Source organism: Trichoderma reesei (assembly GCF_000167675.1).
Source record: "Trichoderma reesei QM6a unplaced genomic scaffold TRIREscaffold_16, whole genome shotgun sequence".
In the NCBI taxonomy this organism is placed as follows: Eukaryota; Fungi; Ascomycota; class Sordariomycetes; order Hypocreales; family Hypocreaceae; genus Trichoderma; species Trichoderma reesei.
In genome coordinates this window covers 108,081-133,717 of record NW_006711163.1, presented here as the reverse complement: position 1 = coordinate 133,717, position 25,637 = coordinate 108,081, and the positions used below count along the sequence as shown (strand labels likewise).

The following is a 25,637-nucleotide window of genomic DNA, read 5'->3' as shown; positions in this document are numbered from 1 at the left end:
TGTCGTCGTCGTCGTCTGTGGACACCCTTTCACCGGACTTGACGGTTCAGAAAACTGCTGGAGCATCTCTCTTGTTAACTGATTCTCTTTCTCAGGTGAAAGAGAAACAAGAAACGTCATTGAGACGAGATCGTATTCCATACCGAAACTCCAACCGACCGACGACAAACCGGACGATTTTCCCTCCGATGAGCGCGTGCCACCGCTAACCACGCCCATAAACCACACCCAAGCAAACACGTCTCCAAGCAAAAACCACTCCTCGAATACAAAACCACCATCACCACCACGCCCGCAAACAATGGTCGTCGACACCCTCGTCTACCACCCAACGGTGGCCCACTACCTGCGCTTCGTCGCCACCACCGTCGGCCGCGACAAGCTCCTCCGCACCCTGCAGTACTTTGCCCGCTTCTACGCCTGGTACCTCCTGCGCACCAACGGCTCCCCCTCGCAAATGGCCCCCTGGAACGCCATCAAGAAGCAGTTTGGCCTCGTCCGCAAGGTCATGCGCGTCGGCAAGAACGTCGAGCACCTCCGCGCCGCCGCCCAGGCCGCCGACGCAAAGGCCGTCGAGCCCTTCCTGCGCTACGCCACCGTCGGCAGGCAGCTGGGCTATGCCGGATACCTCACCTTTGACGCCCTGACCGTGGGCGACGCCGCCGGCATCCGCAAGTGGCGCCATGCCCAGACGCTGCAGCAGCATGCGTATCGCTTCTGGGCCATGGGCCTCGTCTTTAGCATCGCCGCCCAGGCCTACACGCTGTATCGCCTCAAGCAGCGCGAGGCAAAGATTGATCGCAAGGACGGCGAGGGCGTCGTCGAGAGCAAGCGCATCCTCAAGTGAGTCCCTGGAATCATAGAATTCATCGCGCCCTCGAAAATATGATTTTTTTTTTTTTTTTTTTTTTTTTTTTTTTTTTTTTGGAACTGACAACGTATCAATAAAATTTAGGGAGCGAGCCGCCAGCCATCTTCAACTCATCTCCGACGTCTGCGACTTGACCGTGCCCTCCGCCGCCCTCGGCTGGGCTGGCTTCGACGACGGCTTCGTCGGCCTGGCCGGAACCGTCAGCAGCTTGATCGGCGTCTATACCCAATGGAAAAAGACTGTCTAGGTCGAGATGGAGACCTTCGGACATGTCTGCTTTCCTGCCACCAACCTATTCAACGCCTATTCCTTGGAAAAGACTGGACTCACTCCTGATCAACGTAGACGGAGCATCCGGTGTGAGGACATGTGCGTGCGTGTGTGAGTACTACAGATCCGCGGCGCAAGTTGGGTTGGATAATACCAGTAGCGACAAACCCCCCGTTTCTGGCAATCTCGTTGATACAATTCTCCCACCACATATGCCGTGTTTTATCGCCTTCGTGCACTACAATTCTCTCTGAATCTTCGGCTTTTCTTTTCTTGTCACATGATCTTCAATGGCACGTGTATGATCCGACATACTTCTGTTGAAAATGTCAAGTAGATTGAGGATAAAGAAATCAAGCGCATCAAGTACAAAACGAACAAAGACTTGGAAAAAAAAACCGTGCGTAGACCCGTCACTTCGTACAGCCTGACTCTCTTGCCCCCCAAGTGATATCATGTGTTGTGGCATGTTGCCTTTACCGTCGGTTCTGGCAGTCCCATGGGCATGTTGCTCATCAAGAGTCTCAACCTTGGTTTTCGTCCTCCAGTATTCATTCCCATCGAGATAGCAAATAGCAAGCTGCTCGACCTCATAGATAGATTGCAAAAAGAAAAGAAAAAAGAGTCTCCCACCACCGCCCGCATAAGATACAAACCTGTAAGACCGGCGGTGCCTCCTTAGGCTACGCGGCCAGCCATGCTGGGCCGAAACATTGGCGCGAGGTAATCTATCACCTTAGGTCAAGGCCAGTTCCGCTAAAATAGCGAGCGCATGTGTGATGCAGACACGTAGGGACGGGCGGTTGGGGGGAGAGCAAGAGAGCTGTATGACGTGGGCTCAGAGAAGAAATAGAGAATCAGATTTACCAGTAGCGCCCGCCACGATCGTAGTCACGCGCGTACCCTCCCTCTCTGGGGTACGCTGGCTCTCTCGGAGGAAACTCCCTTGGAGGTCGGTCATACGCAGGCCGACCACCATTCGCATATGGGTCGGCAGGCGGCGGGTAATCGCGTCGGTAAGGCTCTTCATATCGTCCTCGAGGCGGCGGGTAGTCCTCCACCGGTCGTCGAGGGGGCGAACGGTAGCGCGGGGCCCTGTCATCGTAGTACTCGCGACGAGGGCTTCGGTCGCGATAGCTGTATGCCGGAGGTGCTTCGCGACTGTAGCCCCGGTGAGGTCCTCCTCGGCGATCGTAGTTATCGAATGCTGGAGGCGGGTACGGCCGGCGTCCTGGCGAGCGGGATCGGGCACGATCTCGGGGGGGCATGTCGGGTTGAAGCTGAAAAATCTCAAGAGTAAGCAAGCGAATCTAGCGAGGGACATTGGGTTGAAATCATCATGCTAGTAACTTACGTCGACAATGCATTGGACGCGACTTCCTTTGAACTCGCGGCCGTCCAGCTTTTCAATGGCTGTTCTCAGGTCTGCGGCAGTCTCAAACTCGACAAAACTAAAGAGTTATCTGTCAGTAATTGTAGCACATGACAAGAGCCGAAGCCAGACGTACCCTCGGCCATTAGAGTCCCGGCCAGTCTCAGAGTACACCACATCAAGGCTTGATTGACGGGCGAAATCTTTCAGATCCTATTCGCAAGTCCACGTAAGTCGGTGCCACGGAGAAAAGCCTCGAGATTAAAGTCCACGTATCGGAAAGCCAAAAAAAAAGAGTTATGTCCATCAAGTCAGGAACCAGGGATGCCAGGCCGGAGTCGCGAGTCCAGAACGAAGGGGGAGGGAAGGACGCTGCGGGGCACATGTGCCGGCCCGTTGCAAGGCATAGCAAACCAAAAAGCTCCGAGTAGATGATGGAAAAGGCACGCAAGTCCCGCGAGGTCCAGGAGCAATAAACTGGGAGAGGGAACAGACCTGCCAACTGGTATCATTCGGAAGTCCCGTAATCTGCATTCGGTGAGGAGTTCTACGCGGTCGCGGCGGAGCACGCTCGTGTCCCATGCCGCCCTCTCGGTGTCGAGTTCCACGGGCAAACTGAACAGTGAGGCGTTCTCCCATAAAATCGGATCCATCTTGATTCAGATTGTTAGCGGCGCAACGGAACGAGAACGACAAGAGGGAGGATGTTCGGCCGATGACATACGGAAAGCTATATCCTCAGTAGCGAAGCGCGAATGGTTAGCAATGGTCGACCGCGCGGCAGGCTTCTGGTAAAAAACGGGCGGGCGAACCTGGGACGACGTCACGGGCATCCATTGCATCCTTGTACTCGATGAAGCCAAAGCCATTCATCAGCTTGACTTCAGTAATCTCTCCAGTGCCGTGGGTCGCAAAGTGAGCCTCGACATCGGATTTGGTAGCTGCCGGAAACCAGTCAGTGGGAGCCACGGGGATCGGGAGAGCAATGGAGATGGACCATGTCGTGGGAGGTTTCCCAGGTACAGCCTGGTGGACGACACCTCAGTCATGGCGGCGACCTATCGAGCCCGCGTCTCGTCAGATGGGGGAGTATATTCCGGCGGAGATCCTCTGAAACTGCTTCTCTGCAGTACCGGGGGCCAAGATTGTGGTTTCCTTTCCTTCAACGGTCCGGCAGGAATCGTCCAAGTACACAACTGGGCAAAACGAACAAGCGCAGAGGCCAGGTGGATGAAGAGCGAGGAAGACGGTAGGCAACTAGCGGGAGGAGCTGAGAATCAAATGCAAAGCTGCCCGTCAAGCGAGAGCGAAGAAAGAGAGCGGGAAGAGGCTGGCGGCTGCAAGGTTGCGAGAGTTGCGAGGACGGTCAGCGGCGGCAGAATCGCCGAAAGCGGCATAGCAGGCCCCGCGTTTGGAGTCGCTAGCGGCAAAGAGGCAAAAAAAGAGGCACGAGCAATGAGGGAAAGACGCCCGCGATGCCACCTGCCGGGCCTTTTTTTCTGCCGTCCGCGTGCACTCGCAGCGCTGCAGGTGACCATGCAAGTCCAGACCCGCCTTTTGACTCTCCGCCTGCTCTGCTGGGCCTCTTGGGATGGTCTCGATTACGTAGCTTGAGGGCACGGCGCGAGATGCTGTGCATGCAGCCCTGGGGACAGTACCTGGGGGAGCGCAGGCTAAAGCGGCTCTTCAATTATACGCGCATAACGAGCTGTACGAGTACGAAGTCCCTTGCAAGCCTCAGCTCCAAGCTTGCAGTAGGCATGTAAGGTACCTTATCTCTCTGCCCCCATACCTATTAGCGTGTACCCAAGGTACCCAGGGGTTGGCGCTCAAAGCACTAACTGGCGTCGGTATTATGGCAGCCATGGCAGTACAGGAGGGGCGGAGTGGACGATCAACGGCAGTTATCATAGCAGTCACTTGTCTCTCTGCCTGGGGCTTCACTGACTTTGCTACCTATCCCTGCGGTTTCATGCATGATGCTCCAATCGGCACCTAAGCATGCAACACCTAGAGGCCTTGACGATGTTGATATCATTGTGCGTTATAGTATCCCGTAGGAAAACTGACAGGGTACCTTGATGTACCGCGCAACAACTTGCTAAAAGCGAAACACGGCAAGTGTCTCAGAGGCAAATAAACCTCGACAGCATCGTCGACAACTTCAGCTCCTCGCCGTGTTTTCCTACAAAAACATCTCCAGATACAGACGGAGTAGAGGCAGGATCAAAAATTCCCTTGTCGCGAATCATATTGCTATTTATTAGTACGTATTCTAAGCGTCGATAGGTACTGAAGTAACCAAAAGATGTACTGTGCCTCATGTGCTCCCCATTGTGTGTATTAAGCGCCACCCCAAGAAGCTCCTTTTTCTTCCCTTGGCTGCTTCCTCCGCCTGCCAGTGCAAGATTCCTCCCACTATCATAGGTAGCACCGCGAGAGTGTAAAGCAAAATAGGAGAAAGAAACGAGAAGAAAAAGCGAAAAACTCCGGCTACGTACGTGAAATGCCGCAACATGCCATATACAAACGCACCCTCTCCATCTATTTTGCAGTAATTGTCATGATTCGCCATCGTGCCGAGGACCATCTCCCTTTGCCAAAACGAAAGACTCCCTTTCCCGCCCCCTTTTCACCTTCCCTTGCCTCCATGCCCATCTCCAAGTCAACAGTGCGGCGTGCCCACCGACAGCATCAATAGCCCGCAATACGTGCCCCTCGACTCATGTTTCTTGTGTACCCAAGAGTAAACGAGACGGAGTAGAGCAAGGCAATCAGAGCCTAAGTTCCTTGAGAATCTGTTCGGCCATGTTCTTGTACTGCCACGTGTTTCCAGTCATTCTCTTGAACTGGATGCCATGCAGAGAGAGCAGAGGAACCTTGACGATGAATATCTCAAACTCCATCACCATGCTGCCCCCGAGGTCGCTCTGCACCTGCGTTGTCGTCTCCCCAGGTACGCGCCTGGATGCCCCTCCACTCCTCCGGGGGATACTATCCACCGACTCTTCGGAGTTGGAGTAGCTGTGGTCGCGGTTGCGATCCCGGTCCTGTCGTCCAGGAGTCCTTGGGGTCGCAGCAGCTCGCTCGATATCGCGAATGTCGTCGCGATCACGGTCCTCGCCTCGCATGAGGCCACCAAAGCTGAAACGGCGGCGGTGCCCAGGGTTCTGTGCAGGCGGGCTGCCCGGGGTATCATGTACCCTGTTCAGGTCAATGCTTGGCGTGTACTTGCAACTGAAGCCTCCTCGGATCTCGATATAATCGACGTTGAGCTGCTTCAAGACCCTTCGGATATCGGCGCGAATAGCCGGAACCGACTTGCCAGAAGTGGTTGAGACGCTAAATAGTCCCTTGAGGTAGACCGGCTTCGCCAGCTCGGCGCTGTCAAGGCGATCAGTAGAAACGCCGCTCTGCTCCTGCTCAATGTCCGTTTCTTCGGGCACATTGGACTCCTGGGCAGCTTCTCTACGGAGCCGGCGCTGCTGGACGCTCTCACGCCGCGCGTGCCCCAGCGACTTCGCCCTCATTGCCACAGATTGCGAATGGCTGTGACCTCTCTGTACCGTCGAGGACTGTTCGTTTGCGTCGGATTGGTCTGAGCCGCTTGTCAAGGGTGGCTCCCTGGCCGACATGCTGCCATTGTCTCGTCGGCGAAGGTCGGCGGAGTTGACGCTGGTTGATCGTCCAAGGCCAGACTTCCGCGATCCGCGAATACCACCAGCAGACATTGGGGGGCTCAGAAGCTCGCTATGTTGCGGCTGGCTGCCACCAGATGGTAGCGCCGGACGGCTTTGGTCGTCACGCTCTCGGCGTCCACGTCGGATGCTGAAACTCTTCCTGGGCGCCGTGGGGGCTGCCTCTGGGGGCGAGTGAACGTGAACCACGGGCGGGTGAGATCGGTCTCTCTCCGCCCGATCAGGGTCCCTGCGTTTCCGGGTACTGAAGCGGCGGAGCAGGCCGGCAGCTGTACCCTCCTTCTTCTGCAGCTGCTCAGCCTTTGTCTCGGGTGCTACAGGCACGTGCTGCTGCTTGACCAGGTCTGGCGCGTCGTCTTCGCCATGCGTACGGGCCCGAGGTCGTGTCCGTCCCCCTGTAGGTCTCTCGCCCGGCATTTCGTACGTGGCAGCATTAGTATGAGCTGCTTGAGGAGGTGCTATGTCGGGCACGCCCCCAGCAAGCTTTTCACGTTCACGCTCGCGCTCACGCTCTCGTTCTCTTTCCCTGTCACGCTCTTTCTCCCTTTCTTTCTCACGCTCTCGCTCGCGTTCGCGCTCTCGTTCCCTTTCACGCTCCTTCTCCTTCTCTTTCTCCTTCTCCTTGTCTCGTGACGTAGTCGGCGGTGGGTTCATCTCCGCATGCTCGCGATCTTGCTTCTCTTTGACGAGATAGTAAATGGAGACGAGAGGATTGAAAGCGTTGAGGGGATCAACGCCAATCTGCAACGCCTCGGAACTTGGGCCACTAAGGGTGTCGCGGCTGTTGGAATTTCTCCTCTTGTAGAAGTCAAAGCCGAAGCCGCGTTTCTTCTCACCGTCTTTAGTAGGCTGCGGCTGCTCCTTCTCCCGCTGATATGCCTTGACGGCCTGTTGATATTCCTCGGACTCAATGACCTTTAGAAGCTGAGCACGGATGGTGTCGGGCGAACCAAAGTTGAATCCCTGCATGGCGTGAATGACTTCGGGATCCAGGTCGCTAGTGAGCGGCTCACGAACGGGAAGGTAGTTGTCTGGAGGGCCACTGAAGCCCTTGACCATCCATGGATGGTTCATGACTTCCTGCATAGTGGCTCGTTGTTTGGGATCCGTCACCAGCATTCTGGACATGAGGTGTTTGCATTCTAAGATTCAGTAGACATTAGCAGCCTATCAGCGACAGCAGCGGGATGCTAGAAGGCGGAGGGGCACTTACCGGTTGAAAGCCAGCTCGGATAGTCGACCAGGCCCTTTTTGATTTTTGCATGGAGTGCAGGCATGCTCTGGTCATCGAAGGGAACCTTGCCACAGACAAGAACATAGAGGACGATACCGAAGCTCCACACATCAACCTCAGGCCCCGTATATGCCCTTGCCTGCAGCAGCTCAGGAGCGGCGAAGTATAGACTTCCGCAAAACGTCTTGAGATGGCCGCGGGGTGAGAACAAGTTGCTGAGGCCAAAGTCAATGATCTTGATGTCGCCGGTCTTGCTGATGAGGATGTTTTCAATCTTCAGATCGCGGTGGACGATGCTGTTCCGGTGGCAGTAGTCGAGCGCGCTGGCGATTTGACGACTGAACTTGCGGGCCTGCTTCTCCTTGAGTTTGCCATGGGAGATGATGTAGTCGAGCATCTGACCGCCGTTGACATACTCAAACAGCATGTACCAGTGGTAGTTTGTACGGACGACATCTCGCATCCCACAGATGTGAGGGTGGTGGAGAAGCGTGACAATGGCGGCTTCGCGGGCAGTTCGGATCTCCTTGGACTGGTCTGCGCGCTCCTTTTCAGCCCGGCTCTGGTGGCCATCGTCGGTAGAGCCGCGAGGGATGATTTTGCAGGCAACCTTTGGGAGGAGTGTCAGCAGACGATGTCACATATCAGATAGTATTGGCGTTTGCCACGTTAAACAGTAGCCGGGAGAACAAAGGGGAGCCGCGAACCTGTTCACTGCCGTCTTCTTTGCGAGCCAGCTTGACCTTGCCCATGCTACCAGCGCCGATAGTCTTGCCTAGAATCCACTTCCCAGACTGCGTGGGAATGGTGGTGCGCGACCTGGACTGTTTGGCGCTGGAGGAGGCGTGCGTTGCGTCGGCGGCACCATGAGAGGCGCTGTGCGACGCAGGGGCGGCGCTGCCATTGTTGGCGACGGCGGAGGGAGGCATCTCGGAATGGCCTTGACGGTTGTGTGCGGAACGGATGCTGGTGCTCCTTCGATGGGATCGAGAGGCGTCCGCGGCCCTGTTATTAGAGGAGAGCGGTGGGCGATCTCGGCTGGAGCTGCGCTTGGACTGGGATGCGGCTAGATGCGAAGTATCGTAGTCATTTTGAGCCGACGGAGGCTCCTGAGCTTGGCGGGACGAGGACGAGCTGCGGCGACGGTGGCGAGGCTGCTGCTGCTGCTGCTGGTGGTGGTGGTGCTGCTGTTGAGTCTGGTACTGCGCCGCGGCCTGGACGTGGCCCTGGTTGTAGCTCTGGCTGTAGCTCTGGCTCTGGCTCTGGCTTGTGCCTGTGCCTGGGTTCTGGCTCTGAGCTTGGCCTGGCTGGTAGTGATGATGGTGATGGTACGTGGAGCTGGCGTTGGGGTTGGCAGACGGAGCAGCCGCGCCGCCAGAAGAGGGTACAGCTGGCACGGGAGGGGGGCGGGAGCGTGTGGAATATGACCGGGATGGGGCTCGCGAGGGGGAGGTGTGGGAGAAGTCGGAGCCTTGAGACGCTGTGGTTGTCATGGCGAGTCGGTCAAAGTGGTCGACGAGCGCTGCTGGGGGATGCCAGGGCCGGCCTCGGGCTGCAAAAAGGCGCAGAGAGACGCCGTCGAAGCCGTCAAACGCTGGGCGAGGCGAGATTGGAGCAAGGCAAGGCCCGCGTGCGTCACGGAAGCATCAATGTCCCTCCTCTCTGCTGCGAGATAAAAAAGGAGAAGATCCACGCGTTGTCGGGGCGAGGGCTGGGGGTGCGAATGGATCAAATGGAGACTTGGGACAGGACAGGCACGGGCTCAGGCTGGCAAGGTCAGGTAAAGGTAGGCTGGTCGGAGGCTGGCAGGCTGGTAATAGGATGGAGGTGGTAGGATGGATGAGGTAACGCAGCGCCGGGGGTGCGGGACGCAGCCAATGTACTGATTCCACGAGCTCAGCAGCCCGTCTTGGTGGGAAGAGGCAGAGGAGTTGCGCAACGGGCAGGGTACTTGCGGGTACAGGCACGGTAATACCGTTCAGGTTATCTCGAGACTGTTCCTCGCAGCGGAAATGTACGGATCACCTGGTGATTATTCGTAGTGCCAGCCGAGGGTGTAGCTGGTAAAAGGCGGGCAAACAACTAGGTGAGGTGGGTGGATGAATGGATGGATGAATGAATGAAGCAGCAGGATTTCGGGCGCTGCATGTGTGCTATTATGGCAACTTCAGGTAGGTACAGCACCAGGAGCTGACGCTCCACAGCGCTACAGCAAGGTGCCCTCAACACTGAGTTCCAGGCAGATACCTTAGGTACCTACTACCTTATTGACGGTACCAAACCTTGGAACCCGGCGCTGCGAAACCCACCACAGCGGTACCTGCGCATGAGCGTTGGAGGTACCAGTTTCGACGCAGCATCGAGGTACCTGCTTGCCAATCTCGAGTATCCTAGGTACCACCTGTAGGTAATCTGCCTCGCCCTTTGTTGTCAGATAACGAAACACCAGCTCCATTCCACGCCCATATGCCAAAATAGCCCGCTTCCCGCCAAGCTTGTGCTTTGGACGTCCATATCTTAGGACTGTACAGCAAGTCAGTGCATGAGCCCAACTCCAGAGCTCGTGGCCGGACCTGGCTCGCTGGTCCTTTTAGCGCATCCAGGGGCTCTGAGTCGCTCAGTGGTTGGACGGGGGCTGGGGGGGGGGGACAGCTCATCTACCTACGCATCCATCTCTTCAGGCGCCATTACAGCTGCATAGCTCCACAGCAGCACATGTTCGTTGATGGAGTCAAGCTGGAATCTGAGATGGGAACGTCAGAGCTGCTGTTCGCCCTCACGGCACAGAACCGCCTGAGCCGGCGTTTGGGCATCTGTGCTCCATTTCTTTGTCCTCGACGATGCAGCTTGACGGCCACACGGACGAAACATACTTCTCCTCTCCGTTGGTTATTTGTTCGCCCTGAAGCCCCCCTTGTACGCTCCCTACTCCCCTATTTGTCTTGTTGTGTTACGGAGGACCCCGTGCTCTGTTTTCCCCTCCATCGTTGTGTTTGCGATGACTAGGGTCGAATTTCGCGTCGACGCAAACACCCCCACGACGATTAATGCATCAATTCATTTCAAGTGATTATAAAGGACAGTGAGCGTGGCCAAGGAGCGCCCCTATATTGCAGAGCTGGCTGTCATCTAATTACAGGCAGAATTGGCAGTCTGCAAAAAGAAAGAGCATCGATATCTAGGTCGGCGCCTAGGGAGATGCAGCTACTGCACCTAGTTGCAGGATGGTCTTGGAACAACGTCTCCTCCCTTGTATTTCATGGCAGCACCCAACCTGACTGGCTTACGACTGAAGCACGTCACAAGGACCGGAGCATATGCAGCGGGATTTCGCGAATCACTTCGATGACCTCGAGATTATGTTGATGATTTCCACTGAGCAAAGCCAAAGGGCAAGCCGGAAGCGGCAAGTCGCTGTCAATATGGCCCTGGCAATGACCTACCTAGGCACGCCACCGTACTGGTAGTTCCTGGTACTTGGTAAGCAGTCGCTGGAAGCTCGCAACATGGAGGACACCCTGTTCAGCCCAACCTGGAAGGTTATTGCTCCGTACAGCATGGTGCAGTACAGTACTCGTACGAGATCACAAAGAGCTGATTGCGTCAAGCTGAAGCCGGAACTTGGTTTGGGTGTTAGCAAAAGGTGGGTCAAGAACGGCAGCTGGTGGGCTAGTACATATACGGCCAAGTGGGATTGTCTCCCACTCTATCGATAGCGCATCTACAACACGCAACCTCCAAGTTGTTCCTGGACGTATTACCGACATTTCGTGATCATGTTCATCCGCCCAGCCCAACTGACGTCGCCATTCCTTCAGCTGCCTTGTCGCGGCCACTCTTATTGACGCGCCGACACCTTGCTCTGAGCTGTATTGAGCATTTTCAAAAGCCCATCTCGCTTGAACGCGACAACTACACCGAGAACGAAAGCCTATGTCCTACAAAAGATCTCGAGCAACATTCGAGGCCGACCTCCATGCGCCGTACGCCATCTTCGGCACCCCTTTGCCTGAAGAGGGCGAACGCGACGATGGTTCATACCTCCCATTGTGGAAGCAGGAGGTGAGGGATGAGAAGGGCAGGCGGAGGCTACACGGAGCATTCACTGGCGGCTGGAGCGCAGGGTGAGTCGCAGCTCTCTCGACCCCGATCTGGATCACCAACGTCTGACCGCCATCAAAGCTACTTCAACACGGTAGGCTCCAAGGAGGGATGGACACCAGCCACCTTTGTATCAAGCCGCTCAAACCGCCGCAAAGATGACGCTGGCCACTCGCAGCAGCGCGCCGAAGACTACATGGACGAAGAGGACCTTGCAGATGCCGCGGAAGCGCAGACGCTCAAGACCACCCAGGCGTTTGCCGGGCTGGGGTCATCAACCCAGGAAGAGCTGCGTGCTGGAGGGTTGATGGGCCTCCTCCGAGCGGACGGAGATACAATGGGCTTAAAGCTGTTACGAAGGATGGGCTGGAAGGATGGTCAGGGCATTGGACCCAAAGTGCGACGAAGCGCACGTCTTGACGTGGGCGCCAGTTCCAGCGCAGCAGATGGCGAGATGCATCTCTTTGCGCCAGACAATGCCGAGGTCATGCGGTTCATCCGTAAAACAGATCGAATGGGGTTGGGCCACAACGGACAAAGGAAACTTTCTGCGCTGCGCCATGACAGCAAAGATGAAAGTGACGAGGAGGATGTCCCTCGCGATGGCACATTGTCGGTTTTATCTCGGGGCAACACCAAAAAGAAGCCTCAGCGAGGCGGGATCGGGGTTGGCATCCTTAACGACAATGGTTCTGACGACGAGGACGCTTACGAAATGGGGCCCAAAATCAAATACAACCGCGTCATTGGAGGCGATAAGAAGAAAAAAGCAAAGAAGCTTTCTGCCGCGGCAAATCCGTCATTGAAGAACGCACCAATCTTCATACCAAAAACTTCTAGAGTCGGCGGCAGCTTGAGGAGATGCCAGGATGGGCGGCTTCCTCTGGATGGGTTTGTCCTCGCCAGTGCTACGCCGGATCTTACCGCTGCCTTGGCCAAATATGCACCCCCGCCAGTTCCACCAGGCTGGACGTCGTCCAAGGCAGTGAATGGTCCTGATCAGGCAGCCAAGTTTATCTCGGCTGCTGAGGCAGCAAAATCATCTACCCTCGATGCCAAGTCGCGAGCCGCCATTCTCGGGGAAGCGCCTCTCCCCGGGAAATCCGTATTTGACTACATATCCGCCGACGCTCGGCAGAAGTTGGCTGCGGCGTCTGGAAGAGCAGACTTGCCACCCGGTCGAGGCGAGGTGCCAGAGGGATATGCAATGTCAGAAGAAGAAAAGCAAGCAATGCTATGGGAGCAAGCTCCGAAGCTTGATCGTGAAACGGCAGTGGCGGCAATCGCGCGGGGGTTGCGAGGACCTTATTCAGACGACGAGGCCAAACGGGCTCGCTACAAACGCTATCTGGAACATCACACCAACCCCAAGCTGTCGCCTCCGGAGAAGCCCAGAGGAATGTCCGATGACGAGTTCCTGCGAGAATTGACAGAATTCCACAATTGCGCGAGGATTTTCAAGCCCATGACTGGCTTCATGGCATCAAGATTCACAACGGCTAAAGCGCCGCACGTCATCTCGGCCGACGCAACACAGAAGACGGAGCTGGTCTCTGTGCCTGAGCCAAAGCTCTCCGATCTAGCAGAAGAGGCTGCCAAGATGGGCATGTTTGGCCATATGACGAGGTCGGTGCAAGACTTCTACCCTACGCGATTACTTTGCAAGCGATTCAACGTGAAACCCCCTGCACACGCTCGACGAGATGACGAACCCGAAAGCGGCAAGGCAACGTCAGGCTCGAACGCAAGGCCGGCAGCTTATGGTAATCCAATGGACGATGTAGAGATGCCCGTGCTATCTGCATCTCGAACGTTGAATGAATCCCCCGTGGGCGCCGGTGCACCCGCCGCAGCGACGCCTGGGACAACGATACCACCTGTCAAGCAGAACCCGACAATAGAAGGCCAAGCAGGCCAGGTTAATCCCGACAGAAACGAAGCTGTAGAGGGGCAGACGGCCAATGTTGACGTCTTACGAGCCATTTTCGGGGACAGTGATAGCGAATAACGGGGAAAGGAGGTTAGAAGGCCGCGGTTTTACAGAGTCTCGAGTGGCATTTCCATGTCCAGCGCAGGATTCTCATGGGTTCGAACGTGCTACAAATGGAGTCGATACCTGCGCAAGCCATATGGTTCCCGTCCTACTCATCAGCCTCAATTTAGCGGATCACATGAAATGAGTACAAATTTCTGGCGTGAAATTGGCCCCTTTTGGTGCGAGCCTCGTTGTATCCGTACCTGGAGCCGTCGTGCTCGTTTTGGACGCTTCGTGCTTGTTGCTGTGATTTTCTCCCTCCCCCATCACTGTTGGCTGGCGGCTAATGTGAAGCTTGGTATGGCTGGAGCTCTGCGATTGGCTGCTGGGTGTGCCCAATTTAGCTACCCGTTCCATCGGCAGTGGGGCCCATGGCCAGCCCAGGCCGTTTCCTCAGAGGCTAGCATGACCTGAACCGCCTGTACTTCTAGCGGAGGAGCCCCTAAAGCGCTGCTGGAACCTCGCTGGCCTCGAGCATCTTGCAGCGGACCGGCCTATGGCGTCGCCTGTGGTTGATTGTGCTCCACCAAGGCCATGTTGATCTAACTCATTCCACCTCTGCTGCTAAACCAAGTGGCAATCCTATCGTCAACCTGGAACGTATCAATCAACCAGTCAAACAGGTCAATCTGCAGCCATCACACGGCAGGCGTACAGCTTTAGTTCTGCCCAGCAACAAGACGCGGATATCCAATCTCCAGCCGCTGGAACACCACTGCCGCAAAGGCCTTTGTTCGCAGCCGAGGGACTTTGTCTGCCTCCTCCTTTCTTCACGCCCTCCTGTCTGACAGCGCACTCGTACGAAGTAGCAGCAGCATCGATCTGCTTTGCTGGTGACAGAGCCAGATGCACTGACCCGCCCGAGGCAATCTCCCTTGTCAGCCCGCCCCCGTCGCCGTCGCCATCACCGCTCCCTCGCCGAAAACGAGCTCTTCTGCTGTGCAGAACAATCCGCCACATTGTCTGAGACGGACGAGCCTGGAACCGGACCGTCTGAGTCCTCGGAGCTGATCGAGGCCAAAGTGCATCGCCAGCACGAGCACGAGCACGAGCGTTCCGCAGCTACAGCCACCGCTGCCCAACAACAGCTGGATCTCGAACTAGGTCACGACGTTGCAGAGGACGAGAGCGCCGCCCACGAGGCCGAGCAGTCGCCGCCGCCGCAGTATCCCGTCTCGGAGGCTTCGTCGTCTTCCCGCCCGCCGCCGTTCTCCTCGCTCTTTTCGTCGGTCCAGGACCACTCAAGCGGCGAGCCCTTTGGGAAGTTTCCTGCCGTCGCCTCGGAAGGAAGCGCTTCTGCATCCGTTGCCGCTCCAGCATACGGCCACGACTCGGATTCCCGCGCCCCGGAGCCGTTCGATCCTAATCAGGCCGCTGCGCGCGCTTTCCAAGACCCTGTCGCCGAGACCAAGCGCGCTCTCCCCAGAGACACCAAGGGAGAGTCGAGTCGCAAGGACGACGACGCCGAACCGCCGCCCGCTTACTCGGAGGGGGATAGTCCTCTCCTAACATTTTCATACGTCATGGCGGCCGCTGGAGGAGCGTCGAGTATTATTACTCAGGTTCAGCAAGGCGGACCACCTATCAATGCCATTGGAGGTGAGTTGCCTCGTCACAAGTCTACATGTTTGGAAATTGTCGAAGAAGTGTAGAAGGGGCGGACAAACATGAAAGGAGGGGGAGGGTTGAGCCAATGGCGAGATTAAAGTTGCTAACGATATCCCAGATGTCGGTGCTGACGAGACAATCACGATGGACCTTCGGTAAGTGGCAATATCCTCTTCGAACAACAGTGGTTAGGGGGAAAACAGATGTAGATGAGAACCCGCTAACAAACAGCAACAGAGGTACCAGATTTGTTCTCTCTCGCGACGAGCTGCTCACCCTGCCCGAGTTCGTTCTGTTATCACTTTTTCCCAATGGGCTATTCCCTGAGGGCCACATGAGCGGGTTCCCCGACAGCGATGCAGTTCAAGTTGACGTTCGTAAACCACCACTCTCGAACTATTGACCAAAGCGCAACAACTTGCTGACGACCGCGCAGTATGATCCAGCATCACTACAATACATGCTGGACTTCTTCCGGAATGTGGCCCAGTCAATCCCTACCGAGTCATCGCCTGGCGCGTCTCAGGACGGGGAAATCGTCCCGCTGGATCCCATGGGCTCCCGGGAGGATACCTCGAAGAGAGCCGGCATTATCGTGCTGAGAGAGGATCTTGATTTCTATGCAATCACGCCCAACGCGACCATCACCAAGCCCGACATGATCGAAGTCAAGCGTGCGGCAGCACGTGCGTTGCTTAAGCAGGATGGCATCTTTTCTGGGCTGAAACGAAGCGATGAACCCGGAACGACTGAGGCTCACCTGATTGAGATGCTGACAGCAGGGTAAGGATCTAGCGCGTGTTCTGATATGCTCCTTGCTCCCTTCTGCCATGTTCTTCCTTCAAAGCCGTTTTGCTCAGTAGACCCGTTTGCTGATTTTATAACCCACAGAGGCTTCAACCACGATGATCGCTGGGGTCACCGAGCAGGCGAACCTAACAAGGCCGTCATTTGCAGTCTTGCACTGGCTCGGTTGCGCAGCGACATTCGCGGCAACGAAATGGGCAACAACGCTGTTGGCATGGCTCAGAAGCTGCTCCTCTTCTGGCGAAAACCGGCCAGGCGGTGCTGGTGGGAGGGCATTGAGCTGGAAAACGTCGAGGGTGTCGAGGGCAAGCTCAAGGTATGGATTCGGCGAGTGTGGACGTTGGAGATGAGTGTTATTGGACTTCGTTGATGGCGTTGTACACATGAAGCAAGAGCGCTGAAGAGAGTTTGTTGAAAGGAGCGATTCATTGGCCTTTTTTTTTCTTAATCGTTTTGCTGTTCTTTTCTTGAAGGGCGTCAGGGTATACAACAGATCCGGATTGGTGTCGATTCCAGAGCACAACGCCTGGTTAACATGTTACTTTTCCCTTTTCTTTATATAGCTATTGATAGTACCCTTTGATGTTGTGTGTTTGTAGGGAATTGTTTGAATTGCCTTGCTTCGTCTTTACTCTTTGCGACCACCACGCCTCGTATACCAGAGTTATAGATTCGAATTGCTGGAAGCTGAGTCGTCTCGCCAAGATCTCCTTGCATAGGTATAGTACCTCCTTAGGTAGAGACGAACTGCTGTGCGAATAGTAAACATCAGTCTGTGCCTGTAGCAGATAAGCACATAAACATACTAACTACATACATGCAATCTTTGCGCATTCCGCTCACCGTTACTGGATGGTTATGATAACCGACCTCAAAGGAAGCCCATAAGGACGATGCTCAATGCCTGTTTTCGGGAGCTGCCGCACTACTGATTCAGGCTCGCGGATAATGCCCAGTTGATTCCATGTAGCCCGGTTAGTAGGTAATAATATACCGTGCATTGAAACTGGAGCAGGATCCCGCCATGGCGCTAGATTGGGTACATGCGTGGAGAGCCACCCACTAATCTGGCCAGTTTGCCCCCCCTTGAACTCCATCTGAACTCCAGGGATCGACGTCGTGACTGGACCTGGATTTCAGGGTCTGGCTGACGGGGGTTTATTTGGCCGTTGCCAATTCACTGTTGCAGTTGGACTGCAGGCCCTTACTCTTTGTTGGCTGATGCCGTTTTCTTTGCAGCGTGTAAACGGCTAGCATCTTGGATATCTGGCCACATCTGATATATTGGCATTTCTCCATCTCCTCGTTTCTCTCTGGGCTCATCGGTCCATGTACTTCTGACTGCGTGCCACCACGCGGGACGAGATGAGGAGCAGTATTGACTTGCCATCATGGGGATAATCAATGGCATCAGCCTGCCGCGGAGAATCGGCCGCCTGGTGCTCTTCAGCGGCCTCGTGCTCACCGCCTTGGTCGTGTATTACCTGACCTCGGCCGGCCGAGTCCAGCCCGTCTTCGTCCCGAGCTCCTTCGACTGGTCGGCGGTGCAGCAGCATCACGGCGTCAAGGACATCAAGCCGCTGCCCACGGGCAAGCCGGCGGCGCTTCCCAGGATCCAGGCGGAAGCCGGGGCCTTTGTCCACTCTGCGGTCAATGAGAAGCGGCGCAGTGCCGTGCGGCGGGCCTTCAAGCGCAGCTTCGACGCCTACAAGAAGTTTGCGTGGATGAGGGACGAGCTGACGCCCGTGTCTGGATCGGCCAAGGATCCCTTTGGCGGCTGGGCTGCCACGCTGGTCGACTCCCTGGACACGCTCTGGATCATGGGCTTCAAGAACGAGTTCGCCGAGGCTGCGGCCGCCGTGGGCGCGCTGGACTGGTCCGTCACGGACTCGACGGCGGCCAACATGTTTGAGACGACGATCCGCCACCTCGGAGGGCTGCTGAGCGCCTATGACCTGAGCGGCGAGCGCGTGCTGCTACGCAAGGCGATTGAGCTGGGCGAGATGCTGTACCTGGGATTCGACACGCCCAACAGGCTGCCCGGCTTCTGGCTCGACTTTGCAAAGGCCAGATCGGGGAGGCTGGTGGCTGGGACCAACGACCCGTCGGCGTCGCCGTGCTCGCTGAGCATGGAGTTTACAAGGCTGTCGCAGCTAACGGGCGACAGCAAGTTCTACGATGCCACGGATCGGGTGACGCGCTTCCTGGAGAGGATCCAAAACGACACGCTACTGCCGGGCATGTGGCCGACGACGCTCAACTTCCAGTCCGAAAAGGCTGTGGACAGCAGCTTCACGCTCGGTGCGCTGGCGGACTCGCTGTACGAGTATTTGCCCAAGATGCATGCGCTACTGGGGGGTGTCGACGATGTCTACGAGAGGTTGTACCGCAAGGCCATCGATGCGGCGGCGAAGAACCTCCTGTTCAGGCCCATGCTGCCGGATGAGGACGACATCCTGTTCAGCGGCGAGTTCAGCGCTGGTAGTGGGCTCTCTGCTGACAGCCAGCACTTGACGTGCTTCGTCGGCGGCATGTTTGCGCTTGGGGGCAAGCTCTTTGACATTGACGGCCACGTCGACATTGGTGAGCGTCTCGCGCGAGGGTGCGGCTGGGCGTACAGCCGGTTTCCCACAGGCATCATGCCCGAGATCTTTGGCATGGTGGCGTGCAAATCGCTGGATACGTGCCCCTGGGACGAGGAGCGCTGGGACAAGGAGGGCGGCAAGACGCTGCCCAAGGGCTTCACGCACGCGCGGGACAAGCGGTACATTCTGCGGCCCGAGGCGATTGAGAGCCTCTTTGTGCTGTACCGCGTCACGGGCAAGGCGGATCTGCAGGACATTGCGTGGGACATGTTTGAGGCCATCATGAAGGCGACGGAGACGGAGCTGGCGAATTCTGCGATTGAGGACGTGACGGTTCTGGGGCCGACGAAGAAGCTGGATTCGATGGAGGTGAGTTTTCTTTTGACTCTGTTTTTGCTGACTGGGGGTTTGGCGGCGGGCTAATGATTCGTGTCTTCACGTCTTTTCAGAGCTTTTGGATGGCAGAGACGCTCAAGTACTTTTATCTCATCTTCTCGCCTCCAGACGTCATCAGCTTGGATGAGTACGTGCTGAATACGGAGGCACATCCCCTCAAGAGGCCGGGAGTGGAACTGAAATAGGCCGAGGGAAGATGAAGCGATTGAAGGAGGCGAACCGACGAGACGGACAGCATCATTTCCAACGCTTGAGCGAGTGTCCATATGATTCCCTACTATATTGAGATCTATACACACGATGATGGACGAATCCGTCTCCTCTCTGACACTGGAACCACAGCCCCTGGGGATGAGCCGTGAGGCGTGCGTGCATTGCGTGACACATGACCTTACTTCTAGATCCCTTACTGCTATCAGCTGACATACCCAGACTCACGATACCTCACCAACTGCCCAGCGTGTCCGAGTTCTCTTCAGCTTTCCCCATCATCTGCTTCGCGCCTGTCCTCCAAATCCAGGGGAAGAGCGCCTCCACCCGCGCAACTGCCTCAAATCCCAGGCCTCGATGCGCTTCTTACCTCGAATGTGCAACATCATGATCTCACCTTTAGTCCTTCCCAACCTGTCTACTCTTACTCGACGCTGCAACGGCAACAGCACCTGCCCGTCTCGCGTGTGTCAAGAGCAAGAGACACGATGGACGTCAATCAATGCCCTGTTTGGGGCTGCAGTTGACACTTGAGAAGCTCGCAACTTCCGTGTTCAACTGAGGGAAAGCGCCCTCACCCTCTCTTGCTTCCAGGCTGTCCACGAGTATAAAATCCCCTCAAGTTCCCAACGCGCCCCAAACTTGAATCTTTTCCCACTCACAGCCCTTATTCCCCAGTATCGTCATCCATATCTTTAGAGATGGCGGCTCCGACAATGGCTCGACTTGCTCCTCACACGTTGCTGCTGGCCCTCTTTGTCTTCCTCTTCGGCAGCTGCACAGCCCAGAACTGCACCACCAACAACCTCCAGGTCACGTACCCGGCACCCGTGGCAGCAGATGGCTGGGAGTACCGCCTCATCTCAACTGGATTGACGGCACCTCGATCGATCGTCTTTGACTCCACTGGCGGTCTCCTGGTGCTCGACGCGGGAGTTGGCGTGCGTCGCCTCACACTTCAGGACAACGGCGGGACTTGCTTGAGTGTGACGGCCAACGCGACGTTGATTGCGGACACGGCTGTGAGTGATCTGCTGAGTGACTGACTGGCATGAGTTCAACATCGGCTGACGAAGTGATACACACCAGCTCAACCATGGCCTCGCCATCTCAGCGGATGGCGGCACCATCTACGCCTCCACAGTCAACGACGTCTACGCTTACACGTACAATGAACAGACCAACACCGTCGATCCCACCACGAGACGGACTGTCGTCACCAACATGACCAATACGGACCACGTCACTCGCACCCTCCTCCTGTCATCGCGACTGCCAAACGAGCTCCTCGTTTCCAGGGGCAGTGCCGCCAACGAGGATCCCCAAGCTCGCAACGTTACCAGTGGACACTCGCAGATTCGTGCCTACGACATCTCCACGCTTGCAGCTACGGATCCGCCTTTTGACTTTGTCGCTGGCACTCTCATTGGCTGGGGTTTGAGAGATTCGGTAGGTGTCGGCGAGAACCCTACGAACGGTGGCATCTGGTCGGTTGAGAACTCTGTCGACGACCTCACGCGTGAGGGTGTCGACGTGCACCAGGACAATCCTGGCGAAGAGCTCAACTTCCACGGTATCCTGGGAAACACTGCCAATCAAGGAGGCAACTACGGTTATCCCGACTGCTACGCCCTCTGGTCGACGGCGGGCTTTCCTGATCTGGGGGCTCTCGAGGTTGGAGACCAGTTTGCCTCGGACAACGCAACGGCTGGCGTGACGGACGCGACCTGCAACACCAACTTTGTTGATCCTCGACTTGTTTTCCAGGCGCATGTCTCTCCTCTGGACATCAAGTTCAACACCAATGGCACGACAGCCTACATCACTTTCCACGGCAGTAGTGAGTTGACCTGAACTTGACCCCTTCTGATCAATGCCTCATGCTGACTCTACTTCAGCGGATCGAACCACCCCTGTTGGTTACAGCATCGTCTCTGTTGCGTTTGGTCTCAACGGCCAGCCCACTTCTCCGATGGACAGCACCACGGCTGCAAACAACATCCTCACAAGCCCAGACCTTACCCAGTGCCCCGATGACTGCTTCACACCAGTGGGCCTGACGTTTGACACGATTGGCCGCCTCTTCTTCTCGTCGGACTCCACTGGCGAAATCTTCGTCCTCCAGCAATCCGCCGACGACGGCAATGGAGATGGCGACGGCAATGGTGACGGTGACGGTGACGGCGATGGTGATGGGAATGGTGACGGTGACGGCAATGGCGACGGTGATGGCAATGGTGATGGCGATGGCAATGGCGATGGTGATGGCAACGGTGACGGTGACGGCGGTACCAATGCTGCAAGTGGACTGACGTCGGCATGGCCTGTCGCTGTAGGAGCGGCCATTGCCTCTCTGATGGCTGGGTTTATCCTTGCTTGAGCTGAGGCGGTAGTCGGTGTCGATTGTCCTCCCATGGGCTTTGAAATCTCTGTATTCTTATCCTGAGTACAGACTCGTCTTGCTCTCCTCCTCCTGAAACACACTTTGATAGCAATAAAAGTATTATTAGTCCCCAAAACAACCAGAGACAAGCTTCGTGAAGAGTTTCTTAGTGATAGAGATGGCCAACGAGATACTTGAAAGCACCGGCAAGGATCACCAGTGTCTTACTGTAAAGATAATATGTGATAACATGGGGGGCATGGAGCACCCCAGCATGTATGGGCTGAATGCATCAATGGGGAACGGCTATTCACGTGCTTAGGTCAGGCATTCGGAGTCTGAGATGCTGCCAGAGAGGCAAGACGTGAAGCATTCGGCTTACCTAGGAGGAAGAAATTCTGAAGCTCCCAGGGCCAGTGGGATGCTGAGCAAGTATTCGAATGACCATTTCGACCATGTGCGCAATATGGAGATATCCAATGCCTTTCAAAACTGAAAGAGGAAGGAAGGTGGAGATCGAAACGAGCGTGAAGAAAACCATATCAAAAGGTGGAAGAGAGACTGTCAAGGAGCTAGTGGTAAATGGCTTCCTGAACATGGCCCCCTATTTCTGCATACCTACCAGTTTTCTACACATGAATCACAGAGCGGCTACCACTTTTCTCTCTCCATTACTGCAGGCATCATCATCGTCATTCCATACAGCAATGAAGCTGACTTGTACCATGCTAGCGGCCATGTCCTACTCTCCGCGGCAGAGGCGCGCAAGTGCCGGAACACGTTTGCCAGGCCCGTATCAAAGTATACGCACGCGTGATGCACCTGGACGGGCGGCGTCTTTAGTATGGATCAGGACTTCCCTGCGGTGGTAACTGTGACGGCGGCTTGTCTGAGGTGTGTTCAATGATGAGAGGGGATAGAGGTTGGGTTGGGGCAGCATAATGGAGGAGAAGAGGAAGGTTTTTTTTTACTCTAGGGGGTTGAGAGGCAGAGTGTGCGGCTTATTGGTTGAGGACTGAATAATATCGATCTAGATGCTGGAGAGTTTGAGGGTTGTTGAGTGTGTTGCGGTGCTCAGTTGCCACCCCGCGATGTATTTTGCGGGACGGGAGATATTGAGGGATGTCAGGAAGATCGTGTGTGTTCTCCTTTACTCACCGGTTGATTGTATTCAAGGTTGCTGAAGATGATCCAATCGATGCTATGCTGTGTGACTGATGCACGTGGCGATAAGCCCATGCAGTATGCATGTGAGCTCGGTGAATCAATATCGCGGGTCGCATGGAATCGACGTCCATGGCTCCTTCCGTTGTTTATCTACCTCCTTGCATCTCCCCTCCAGGGGCCAAATCACTAAACCCTCCTCACTCTTCTTCACCTCAGCCTCTTCACCTCACTGCTTCCAGACCACAGTAACAGGTCGTTCTTACTTTCACGGACGTCGACGCCTCTACTCCCACGGAGACAGCCATGGAGAGCGCGTGTAACTCCTGCAAAAAGGGACCCCCTGAGGTCACCTTGAAGCAATGTTCAGGCTGCTCTCAGACCCAATACTGCTCCCACGAGTGCCAAAAGAAGGACTGGAAGTCTCACAAGAAGACTTGCCGCAAGACTCAATCTTCGAATGCGGCCTCTAAAGCTTCCACCTCTGGAGCTTCCACCTCTGGAGCTTCCACCTCTGGAGCTTCCACCTCGGAGAGCAAGTCTGCTTCCGCTCGGCCAACCCACGACATGCCTTTCACTCGCCTCGATCAGGGCACCTGGCTTCACGACCGCCCCGAAAGGGAGACTTATCAATTGCTCATTGACGCCTACCGCCTTCGGGTCGAGGATACCTACACTTTCCGCGGCGAGCTTATGGAGGGCAGTCTCTATGATAATGGTTCCCACGGACTTCGCGGCTTCCGCAAGTTCTTGAAGAAGGCCGCCACCGTACCGGGACTCCTTCCCCCGTGGTGGAACGATGAAAAGAAGAGAGCGTGCGAGCAGCTAGGCATGGATAAGTCGCAGTGGTCAGATCTGCATTACGCTGTCGACAAAAGCGACATCAGGGATCATTACAAGGATAGCTTGTTTCCGATGAAGCTGCGCATGTTTGGTGATGCCATTTATGGGTTCAATCCGAGCGGTACTGATGGGACTGTGATGCGGATGATCATGATGGCAAAAGAACAAGCAGGTTCGGGCTCGACTGGTGTTTCTTCTCAGATGGATGTGTCGGAGATGATGAGGAATTTGGGAATCTAGCAGCGTTCTGCTTGCTGCAAACGTCGGTTTGTTGCTGAGCGTCCTTGTGTGAATGGGCATTGGGGTTTACGTTGGGAGAGTTGGCACCAGAAACGGATCATGAGCATTTAGGGATGGATCTTGATGAGTTTCGAGACTGAGAGACCTGGTTTGGGGGGGTTGAGGTCATTTATGTCCGTAACAAGGCTATCTGTCAGCTCCTTCGGTAATGAAGGCAATAATATCAGAGAGAAAACTTGTGCACGACCATAATGTACCATATCATGTCAAGAATATCTCATCAATGCTCTATGGAGTTGAAGGTCGAACATAGGTCTCTCACAATCTTGCCATCTTACTATTGTGATGACAACCAATCAAACCCATTACCTTCTGTTCTCTCGGTAACTAGGATATTGTATGTACCTTTGGTGAAATCGGCACCACAGTCTCAGCATCGGTTATAGAAGTCTTCGTTCTGGATTATTCCAGATCCAAAGTATCCCAAGCGGCTTTTTTCCCATACAAGAGTGATTCATCTGTATTAGCCCGAGTCTTTCCGCAAGAAAAGGGGTTAAAGAGAAGAGGAGAGTTCCAAACGTTCACTCACCGACAATGGAATGGTTCTTGGCGGCATCGACAACCATGTTGCGCCTCAGGCGAGCGATTCCCTCGGCCTGGAGCAGGTCGTGGTTGATGACGCACTTTTCAATGGAGCCGTGCTTTTGGCGGAGCTTCTTCAGGAAGCAAAGCATGTTTTCCTTGCTGGGCACATTGACAAGGTCTGTGGTCAGTTGAAGGATTCCTCTCCTTTACCTCTCTAAGGTTTTCAGGTTTGCTAATGATTTTCTAGTAAATCAGGTGTGGATAGGGTTGGAAAACTCACCGAGAGAGGACCAAAGCCTCGGCATCCTCGCGCGTTCCCTTGAAAGCAGGGTTCCTCTGGACCTTGTCGGCGAGCGACTTGTGGTGGCACGCGAGCTCGACGTCGGTGAGGCTGTATTCGTGGGCGACGAGGTCGTCGCTGACGCCGCAGAGGGAGAGGACGAGGGCGCAGATGACGGCGGTGCGGTCTTGGCCTAGGTCACAGTGGATTAGTATCGGGGACGGCGGGTGGGAGGATGGAGACGGGGAGGAGAGGTGTTGGAGGATGCGGGCGAAGGGGCGTGATGCGTTCTGGGGGTGGGTTGCGGAGAGGAGGATTCGGGAGAGGGATTCGAGGGGGCCCTTTTGAGAGAGAATCGATCAGTATATGTGTGTCACGATCCATGAGGGAAGTTGTCTTCATCTCCTCGATGGAGAGAATAGGGAGGCTGTTTGGTCCCATCAAGGAGGGGAAAGAAAGGAGTGAGTGCAAGAAGAAGGAGAAAATCAAGGGGAAAGGCAATACTCACCTCAACACTCGTCCCAAACCTGTCAAACCGCCCAACCAGCCCACCACCACCATCGCCCGCGTACTCCTCCGGTCGGAACACAGGCACAGACACCCGCTCCGTGCCGGGCCAGAGCATCGTCGCCGGGTCGTAGCGCGCCGACGTGAGTTCCTGCCGCGAGCGGAGGTCGAACATGTGCGTGATGGCGAGCATCTTGAGCTTCTTGACGCCGCGGTCGAGGACGAGCGTCGGGCGGCCGGAGCGGAAGACGGTGTTGCGGCGGACTTGCTTGGTTGGCTGGGAGGAGAGCGGCTGGCCGCCTATGTCGCGGAAGTTGGGGACGCCGGGGATGCAGATGTATGGTGCAGGAGGCATTTTGGAATGTTCAGGGGGGGGAAGATTGGGAGGGAGTGATGAGCTGGGGTGTTGATATACTGGGAAGGGATCAGGACGATATCTGTAGGGTTA

General features: G+C 55.8%; 8 protein-coding genes across 8 annotated transcripts; 5 read left to right on the top strand and 3 right to left on the bottom strand.

Annotated features, from left to right (window-relative positions):
• Positions 1–41: 41 nt before the first annotated feature.
• TRIREDRAFT_50131 (uncharacterized protein) lies at positions 42–1,451 on the top strand. Its single transcript, XM_006967229.1, has 2 exons — positions 42–843; positions 956–1,451. Exons 1-2 carry the CDS (start codon positions 302–304, stop codon positions 1,116–1,118), a joined length of 705 nt encoding a protein of 234 aa, XP_006967291.1. The 5' UTR covers positions 42–301; the 3' UTR covers positions 1,119–1,451.
• A 553-nt stretch (positions 1,452–2,004) lies between these two features.
• Positions 2,005–3,788, bottom strand: TRIREDRAFT_122864 (uncharacterized protein; the record flags this gene model as incomplete). The annotated part of the gene is made up of 7 exons (XM_006967148.1): positions 3,511–3,788; positions 3,326–3,454; positions 3,238–3,243; positions 3,009–3,166; positions 2,650–2,726; positions 2,496–2,592; positions 2,005–2,421 (listed from the first exon to the last, which is right to left on the bottom strand). The coding sequence occupies exons 1-7, from the start codon at positions 3,560–3,562 to the stop codon at positions 2,005–2,007; spliced, it is 936 nt and encodes a 311-aa protein (XP_006967210.1). The 5' UTR covers positions 3,563–3,788.
• Positions 3,789–4,952: 1,164 nt separating this feature from the next.
• Positions 4,953–8,584, bottom strand: TRIREDRAFT_79895 (protein kinase). The gene is made up of 4 exons (XM_006967147.1): positions 8,153–8,584; positions 7,425–8,055; positions 6,846–7,353; positions 4,953–6,731 (listed from the first exon to the last, which is right to left on the bottom strand). The coding sequence occupies exons 1-4, from the start codon at positions 8,372–8,374 to the stop codon at positions 5,288–5,290; spliced, it is 2,805 nt and encodes a 934-aa protein (XP_006967209.1). The 5' UTR covers positions 8,375–8,584; the 3' UTR covers positions 4,953–5,287.
• Positions 8,585–11,378: 2,794 nt separating this feature from the next.
• Positions 11,379–16,366, top strand: TRIREDRAFT_65447 (uncharacterized protein; the record flags this gene model as incomplete). Its single annotated transcript, XM_006967228.1, has 7 exons — positions 11,379–11,569; positions 11,628–13,540; positions 14,527–15,180; positions 15,308–15,344; positions 15,427–15,562; positions 15,626–15,972; positions 16,081–16,366. 7 exons carry the CDS (start codon positions 11,379–11,381, stop codon positions 16,364–16,366), a joined length of 3,564 nt encoding a protein of 1,187 aa, XP_006967290.1.
• A 1,021-nt stretch (positions 16,367–17,387) lies between these two features.
• TRIREDRAFT_65380 (glycoside hydrolase family 47) lies at positions 17,388–19,162 on the top strand (the record flags this gene model as incomplete). Its single annotated transcript, XM_006967227.1, has 2 exons — positions 17,388–18,950; positions 19,031–19,162. The coding sequence occupies 2 exons, from the start codon at positions 17,388–17,390 to the stop codon at positions 19,160–19,162; spliced, it is 1,695 nt and encodes a 564-aa protein (XP_006967289.1).
• A 741-nt stretch (positions 19,163–19,903) lies between these two features.
• Positions 19,904–21,342, top strand: TRIREDRAFT_65275 (Glucose/sorbosone dehydrogenase; the record flags this gene model as incomplete). The annotated part of the gene is made up of 3 exons (XM_006967226.1): positions 19,904–20,209; positions 20,277–21,031; positions 21,114–21,342. Coding segments are annotated over 3 exons (1,290 nt in total), but the record flags the coding sequence as incomplete, so codon positions are not given.
• Positions 21,343–23,052: 1,710 nt separating this feature from the next.
• On the top strand, positions 23,053–23,700 carry TRIREDRAFT_32755 (uncharacterized protein; the record flags this gene model as incomplete). Its single annotated transcript, XM_006967115.1, has 1 exon — positions 23,053–23,700. A coding segment is annotated over one exon (648 nt), but the record flags the coding sequence as incomplete, so codon positions are not given.
• A 698-nt stretch (positions 23,701–24,398) lies between these two features.
• Positions 24,399–25,544, bottom strand: TRIREDRAFT_65499 (uncharacterized protein; the record flags this gene model as incomplete). Its single annotated transcript, XM_006967146.1, has 3 exons — positions 24,399–24,561; positions 24,683–25,023; positions 25,197–25,544. 3 exons carry the CDS (start codon positions 25,542–25,544, stop codon positions 24,399–24,401), a joined length of 852 nt encoding a protein of 283 aa, XP_006967208.1.
• Between the last annotated feature and the right edge of the window lie 93 nt (positions 25,545–25,637).

Coding starts and splice junctions, on each gene's coding strand:
- TRIREDRAFT_50131 (XM_006967229.1), top strand. CDS start 302: ATGGTCGTCGACACCCTCGTCTACCACCCAACGGTGGCCCACTACCTG. Junction 844..955: donor GAGAGCAAGCGCATCCTCAA/GTGAGTCCCTGG, acceptor AATAAAATTTAG/GGAGCGAGCCGCCAGCCATC.
- TRIREDRAFT_79895 (XM_006967147.1), bottom strand. CDS start 8,374: ATGCCTCCCTCCGCCGTCGCCAACAATGGCAGCGCCGCCCCTGCGTCG. Junction 8,056..8,152: donor AAGAAGACGGCAGTGAACAG/GTTCGCGGCTCC, acceptor CTCCTCCCAAAG/GTTGCCTGCAAAATCATCCC. Junction 7,354..7,424: donor TCCGAGCTGGCTTTCAACCG/GTAAGTGCCCCT, acceptor ACTGAATCTTAG/AATGCAAACACCTCATGTCC.